The sequence below is a fragment of the Kryptolebias marmoratus genome, linkage group LG4 (assembly GCF_001649575.2).
Source record: "Kryptolebias marmoratus isolate JLee-2015 linkage group LG4, ASM164957v2, whole genome shotgun sequence".
NCBI classification, from domain to species: Eukaryota; Metazoa; Chordata; class Actinopteri; order Cyprinodontiformes; family Rivulidae; genus Kryptolebias; species Kryptolebias marmoratus.
In genome coordinates, this window is record NC_051433.1 from 889,482 (window position 1) to 897,632 (window position 8,151).

General features: G+C 44.3%; 1 protein-coding gene across 1 annotated transcript in view; it reads left to right on the plus strand.

The window, feature by feature from the left end:
* The window catches only part of LOC108250055 (ubiquinol-cytochrome-c reductase complex assembly factor 1), an 11,415-nt gene extending 10,382 nt beyond the window's left edge, over positions 1-1,033 (plus strand). Inside the window, exon 9 of the mRNA XM_017439761.3 lies at positions 553-1,033. Within this exon, the coding sequence (XP_017295250.1) occupies positions 553-687 (135 nt within the window). The 3' untranslated portion in view covers positions 688-1,033. The remainder of the gene's footprint in view (positions 1-552) is intronic.
* The last annotated feature ends 7,118 nt before the right edge of the window (positions 1,034-8,151 follow it).

Sequence of the window (8,151 nt, forward strand, 5' to 3'; positions counted from 1 at the left end):
AACCGGCCGTTAACCAGCCTGTAACCAGCAGTTAACCAGCCTGTAACCAGCAGTTAACCAGCCTGTAACCGGCATGTAACCAGCCGTTAACCGGCATGTAACCAGCCGTTAACCAGCATGTAACCAGCCGTTAACCAGCCTGTAATTGGCCAGTAACCAGCCTGTAATTGGCCAGTAACCAGCAGTTAACCAGCCTGTAACCGGCATGTAACCAGCCGTTAACCGGCATGTAACCAGCCTGTAACCGGCCGTTAACCAGCCTGTAACCAGCAGTTAACCAGCCTGTAACCAGCAGTTAACCAGCCTGTAACCGGCATGTAACCAGCCGTTAACCGGCATGTAACCAGCCGTTAACCAGCATGTAACCAGCCGTTAACCAGCCTGTAATTGGCCAGTAACCAGCCTGTAATTGGCCAGTAACCAGCAGTTAACCAGCCTGTAACCGGCATGTAACCAGCCGTTAACCGGCATGTAACCAGCCTGTAACCAGCCGTTAACCAGCTTGTAATTGGCCAGTAACCAGCCGTTAACCAGCCTCCTGTCCTGCCTCAGATGCAGTTCATCGACTCTCTGGACGGAGAGGACCTGCTGCTCACAGGAGAGGTGCAGTGGCGCCCTCTGCTGGAGGAGAACGCTCAGAGCATCCTGAAGGTGGTCCGACCCACCTACAACGACGCCGGGCTGTGAGATGAAGATGCAGACTCCCTCCTCTTCCTCTGGAACCATGAAACACTTCCTGCTCTTCGTCGGTTTAGATCTGAAACTTGAGCTTCTCTTTCCTGCACTTTTTCCTTCCTCGTTTGTCAGGAGGGTGGGTGACGCAGCGGACGGGTCACGGATCATGACCCGAACCTTCTCCTCGACCAGCAGGTCAAAGCCCTTCATCTTCATCATCTTCATCGTCCTGCTTCCTGTCTCCACAAACACAAACCTGAGCTCCTTGCTGTATTTACTGTACTTATAAAGTATTTTGAATACCTGTGTGTGTTTACACTGTGTTTAAATAAAGTTTGATTTGAATCTGGAACAGGAAGTAAAACTCTGGGACTTTATCAGTGTTTTTAAAGAGCAGATTCATAAAGTTTTCTGAATAAGTCTGTCTTTATTGACGCTCGTCTTGTTTTCTGTTTCTGTCGGTTCTGTGAGGGTCCGTCCGGACCTCCAGATCCGAGACCAACGTTGGGATCTGGAGGTCCGGAGGGATTTAGGGATCGAGGCTCTGAGGAGTTTCTCTCCTCTCCACAGACGTGCAGTGAAAGGAGAAAAAATGGTTATTTGGTTTCTGAAAATTCTAAAACGTGCATTTATTTTCAACAAGTCAGTTACTGACTGCAGCAAGCTGCTGTTCAGCTCGTTTTAGCTGCTGTTCTGCTCCTTTTAGCTGCTGTTCTGCTCACTCTTCAGTCTGAAAACCTGCTCCTCCAGTTTTCGGTTCTGACTGCAGAAAATAACTTATTTAGTTTTATTTTCTGATTTAAAATAAACCGAGAGGAGAAATAAGATCCAGCTGTTGGACCCTGATGTTGGACCCGGATGTTGGACCCAGCCTGCAGGTGGCGCTGCTCACCTGCTGAGGAACACAGGAAGTGTTTCAATCAGGTTTCCTCTGAAAGGACCAGTGATCATGAACATCACAGAAGCTGCTGAGGTTCTTAACCTTCATCAGTTCAATCAGAAACCTTCAGAACCGCCTCAACAGAACATCTGGACCAGAAGAACCAGCGTCTAGTTTCAGTCCTAAATCCATCCTCTGTTTCTGCTCTGTGGAATAAAACTGACCTTGATGTGCTCCGATCCATCTTGGGACCTAAACTGGGTCAGAACCGGGCCTGATTACTGGGTCACAGAGACCTCCAGAGACGGAGCGGGTCAGCACCAGAACCACTTGTTTCAGTTTTTATTTCAGACAGATTTGTTTTAAACTCGTTAAGAAGCTTTTCTGTTTTAGAATTCTTACTCGTCTGGGATGATTTGATCCAACCTGCTGCTGAGGAGAGGCGGCGGGCGATAAGCATTCATGCCATTCATGTCATTCATATCATTCATGTCATTCATATCACCCGCCACACGACGGTTAAACTAAGATTATCTTCTGTGGGAATTTTGGTCAAATCTTAAAGTTTTGCATCATTTCATGTGAGCTCCAACATCCTGTCAGAACTCAAGAGTGACCCAGTCGCTCTCATCCCGTCACTCTCATCCTGTCGCTCTCATCTTGTCGCTCTCATCCTGTCACTCTCATCCCGTCACTCTCACCCTGTCGCTCTCACCCTGTCACTCTCATCCCGTCACTCTCACCCTGTCACTCTCACCTTGTCACTCTCACCCTGTCGCTCTCATCCTGTCGCTCTCATCCAGTCACTCTCATCCTATCACTCTCATTCTATCACTCTCACCCTATCACTCTCACCCTGTCACTCACCCTGTCACTCTCACCCTGTCACTTGTATTTTTGGAGCAGGCTTTTGTTTCTCTGCAGTTCAGTCTTTAAACACAGGCATCTCTGCTTCCTGCTGCAGCCTCAGGCCGGCTGCTTCGGCCGTCAGGACTCAAACTTTCAGTCTCTGTGTTTCAGAGCTTCTCTCTTCAGACCGATGGTTCCAACAGTGGACGTTTTGTGAGGATTAGTTTGTCTCGGAGAACAATGCTCGGGTCTCAGGCTCCTCGCTATGAGCTGAGATCTCCGGCTGCCAGCGAGCTTCACGCCATCAATGCTGTTCTGTCTGAGTGTGGAAACTGTGGGTGGACGAACACTGTGAAAGTCTGTCTGCTGCCTGGGAGACGTCCTCTCTGAACCAGTGACACCAGTCTGCTGGAGACACGAGAGACACGACCACAAAATTACTTTCCTGTCCTTTCCCTCCACTCACCACCTCCAGAGAAGCAGGGTTTGCTGCTCAGGAGCACAACGCCAGGGCGGGAAGACATCAGCAATGACCTCAGAGAAGGAAGAGTCAGCTGCTGCTCTATGGTCATTGCTGATGTCTTTCCGCCTCGGCGTTGGGCTAACACACCTGGATTCTCCCTTTTTTCTAACAGTTTTGAAACAAACGAGATTTGTTTGTTCTTATAATGTTTGTGTTTCATGGCTCCAGTTTTGAGCTTTTTTCTCTCATGTTTCTGAGTTCAGCCTCAGAACTCACGTCTGTTGACTGTTTTCAATTTAAAAGCTTCTCTTCTTTAGATTATTGTCAGAATAATTGAACAACTCAAGACATGGAGCAGAATCTCTCCCATTATTCCTTTTCCAGATTGTGAACACGATGTTCGGAGTTTAATGAGACAGAAATCCTTTCTTCTTTAACAATCGCCTTCAGCTGAACTTGGTGCAGAAACTGAATCATTTGTGGATCTGAACATGAAGCTGGGTGTGATGGCACATCGTTGGTGTGAATGAGTGAATGAGACAGTTCACCCTCGCTTTCTGTCAGGGACACGAGTTCTTATTATAACCTCGCTGGATGAACAAACAATAAATAATGTTCACTGAACACCAGTTGGAGCTCAAATCTGTCAGTTACTGATTTTAGCTTTTAGAGCTTTAAATAAAATGAGAACATTAATCGTTCAGCTGAGAATGAACTGAAGGATTCAAACAATCAGGATCATGAGTAACTCTGCTGGTTGTGACCTTAAACACATCAGAACAATGTTTTTTATTTATTGGCCTCATATCATCAAAGTCTGCGGTTCTTATCTTTCCTCTAATCATCGACCAGCAGCTTTCTGGAACTCCACGGATCATTTAACCGTCGATCACCCGGAACTTTTGGTGTCAGTAATCTCCACCTGCAGGAGTCTGACGGGAAGTAGCACCTTCGTTTGTTACGTGCAGATAAAAAGCAGCCAAAGTCCGAACAGAAACTGACAGCCATGATGAAGATCACGTTAATAGAGAATCAGGACTGGTCCACGCTTCTGCATAAACTCTGAAACATGTGGAGCCTCTGTAACCTTTGCACCAGCAGTCTGAGTTGTTGATTAAACAGTTATTACTCACGTGCACACACACGCACACACACATGCTGAACCTAACTTACATAAGTTCTCACCTGCATCCCTCCACCTTCAGTTTTGCCTGCAGCTGTCAGACAGACAAACAGAAAATCTTGCAGTTTGACTTTCATATGGAGTGACGGGAGCACAAAGGAGCACAAAGGAGCAGCTCTGAGAAGCTCTGCAGCCAGAAACGTTCAGACAGGAAGGAGGAGGAACACCCTGCAGAACCTCAGGGAAACAAGGCCGACTGTAGCAGAACAAACGTGTCTGTCACTCCCTGACAGGAAGACCACAGAACCTCAGTTCAGCCATTAAAGTCCAACTTCCTGTTTAAACTCTGAGCTGTAGAACTCCTAACAGGACCGGGTTTAGAGCTCCAACAGGACCGGGTTTAGGACATGGACACATAGAGACACCAAAGCTAAAACAACCATTCCCAGATGAACTCATGAATTCACTGTGTCATATTGTTGTTTCAGTTTCCTCAGGTTTCCTGACCCTCAGACTCGTTTCCAGGTGTTAAAGTCATCCTGAGGTGTTAAAGTCTGACATGAGTCCAGTTCAGAGGACTCATGTCTCCTGACATGAGTCCTCTGAACTGGACTCTTATTGTTACTTAGGAGACCATTAGCATCGTTTTGCAGGAAACAGGATCTTCTTCAAGCTGCTGGTTTAGTTTGTGGTCAACTTCACCAGATCATAAATGTATTTAAAGAGTATAAATTAAACCTGTTTGTTTTCAGCACAAGGAGATTATTTTTATTGCCATATAAACATATTAAAGTAAAGTTTTGTCTGTAGAGCGGAGTCTTATCTCCGCCTGGCAGAACCAGTTCTCTGTGTGTTTAAAGACCCGTTTGACAGCTTTAAAAATACAAACAGAAAGCTGGTAGAATAACAGAACCATCAGGTTGATTCTCCCCACAGAACGGTGTTTACGATGAGACAGGCGTGGAAAAGTCTGCAGAAACAGTCAACATGGCTGCTGATTCCAAGTGTCTGTCTGCTTGTTGGATGAAGGTCCAAATCCAGGAAAGAAAACCAACTTTTTACTAAACAAATCATTTTGTTTACTTACACAAAAACTAAAGAGGTTTAAAGCAGTTTCACTTGTTTTATTTTCCTCGTGTTTTTAAAATTTATTTACAGATAAAACTTATTTTAAACCAGTAGTTGTATTTTTTTAGTTTGTACAACAAACAGCTTCACTGACTTTTAAAAACAAGTTTGAATTTATTGTGGATTTTCTCTGGCTCACAGTTATCCATGCATTCACCTACAGCTGGTGCTGAAGGATGCAGAAGGTCCTTTAATTTGACAAGGCCTGTTAACTTCCTGTTAGGGATCGTGATTGACTGCAGCTGGTAATTTCTCTTGAAAAAACCTCAACCTGACTGTAAATTTATGGACTCTGAAACCAGGAAACCAACCAGAAGAGTCAATCAGCCTGAAGTCTGCTGATGGAGACAAAAAGCCTGAGACAGAGAGACAGGAGACACCTGCTGAGGGACATTTTAACAAATATTATCGGGGTGTATGTATTTCTTTGAGCCTGTGTGAATCAGAAAAATCTTGTTTTTGAACCCATCTGAGCTGTTTGAGCTGATGGAAACTTGTCCTTCCACTTCCTCTGCTGAAGCAGGAAAGGATCTTTCCAGATATTTAAATCTTTTTCCAGTTGTTTGTATTTTTCCCCGTGTGTTGGTTTAATTCTGGGACTTCTTTCTTAGTCCTCAGAAACCTGGACTCACGAACGATGACGGCTGAATCGTGTGACTGAACAGGAAGTTTGAGGTGTTCCTGTTCATTTCAAACAGCAGCTCTGATAGAAAACATTTAAATAATGTATTTCTTTTTCAAAGAAACAGAACTGAGCAGAATAAACATCCTTCATGTTTGTTCTTCAGCTCCGTGTCTAATAAAACTTAGATTTATCTGCACTTTAAATCATTTTATTAGTCTAAATGTACAAACAGTCTGTCAGCAGTTTGTAAACAGAAAAAAGCAGCTTTAATGAAACTCTACCAACTACAAACTGTTTCTCTGTGCTTGAAATCAACAACATGCAGACATCCAAGTTCTTCCTGTGTGGTACTTTATACTTTTACATCACTGTAACTTTTATCCTTTTGTCCTGATGGGAGGATGGAGCAGAGACGGACCGACAGACAGATCTGAAGGAGCTGAAGCTCTGGATTTCCTGATCCGTCTGCGTTCCAACCCTCACCTGTGGTCCGCAGGTTTGGATCAGGACTGAAAGAACCAGATCCTGGAAATGAGCTTCCTCCGTCGGGCGTCTGGGCTCAGAGAGCTGCTGCTCCTCTTCAGGTATCTGTTTGGGATGAGAGGAGGAGTGCTGAGGAGAGGAAGGTCTGGGTCTTCCTCCTGGACCTCCAGGAAGAGGATGGATGATATCAGATCCAGCTTCTGGTTCCTGGATTTTTGTTCCCTCTGTTTTCAGTTATAATGTAGCTCCAGTTAAAAGAATAACTTGTTATAATCTGATGGCGGTGAGGCTCCGGATCCTAAAATAAAATGAAGTCCAGAGAGTTTGGATTTTGTCCCAGGAAGCTGAGAGCTTTCTCTGCTACATACCATCAGCTGAATGTGGTGTCACCTGAAGAAGAACAATAAACCGCCTGGTTTTGGTCTGTTTTGAGGCTGTTGGATGACAGAAGAGGCCGTCACCCTGCAGCTTTGTGTTTACTCTGAAAATCCCAAGGAAAAGAAATCTGAGTGAGATTAATTAATAAAAGAGTAATTTGTTGGTAAGCCTTTACTGGCAGTATTTATTCGCGTCACCGCCTTCTGTGTCATTAAATCTGGCTCTGGCCTACATTTACAGACGCCAGCAGCAGGTCTGGTTTCAGCTCTAACTGAGCGGTTTAAACACGTTAACCTGCCCGTCCTGTTCTGATTCTCCACAGGCCTCGTGACCCGGACACACCGCATGGAAATCAGAAAGCTCCAGCCTGAGCACAGAAACGTATTCAAATAAAGCCAGACTGAAGCGCCTGCAGCTCAGAGGTGTTTGGTTTGATCACCTGCACCTCCCTGTTGGGTAAACACTAACCAACACGTCAGCCTGATCTCTTCCCGGATGTTTTCAGCTGATTATGGACACCGAGTGTCGAGTCATCCCCGTGGAGTACCTCATCCTGATTATATTGGTTGTAAAGTTGAGTTTTGTTACATTTGACCCCACCTCTCCTGACTGAATGCAGCTCTTCTTGTCAGGAAGCCAAGAGGAAGTCCATAACGAGGTCTCTGATGTCTCATTAAGCACTCTGATTGGCTGACAACAACAGACGTTTCTCTGGAAATTTCTAAGAAATACAGATTTGTGTAAAATACTTCCTGGAAAGAGATGAAACATGAGTGTTTTTTCCTTCAGTCACTGTTTTAGGCTTGCAACACGTGGACACGATGTCAGCTTTACCTGATTTAAACATTCATACAGAATTTAATTAATTAATTAATTAATTAACAGGTTAAAATGTTTTTTTGTTTCTTAGAGTCAAAAGACAAAATCATCCAACAGATCTACAAACAGATTCATCTGTTCTGACGGGTAGAAGAAGCTCAGCTTTTATAAGTTTATCATCAGACAAACAGCAAAACGTTTAATTCAAATGATTTATTTCAATAAACAGTTAACTTCAGCAAACCTTAAAGACAAACTGATACAAACAAAAAGCTTTTTAAAGAAATTACATCAATAATTGCATCAATAAAAGAAACTTAAAGATGTTTTTATGACCAAACAGATAAGAAGACAAAGAATCATCCTGAAAACATCTAACTATAAAAAACAGCCGAGACTCATTAAAATAAGACAAAATGATCTAAAACAGTAAACATCCAGTTTCAAACAAAGTTCTCATGTGGACTGATAGCACTCAGAGAACGTGTTAGAGATGACTCTCAGCTACCACCACACCAGGTTTTACATCCATATCTGTAAAATCCACTGAGCTGGAGACATTTTTCTGTTTTGATGTGAACGTCTGAGTTCAGCTGATGTCAACATGATGATGTTTGTTCGTGTCAATAATCTGACGGGCAGCTGCTCCCAGCTCATCCTGAATGAAGCCGAAGGAAAACTGGGTCTGCAGCCGACATGTAACACACCCCCACAGGGAGGGGGGGGGG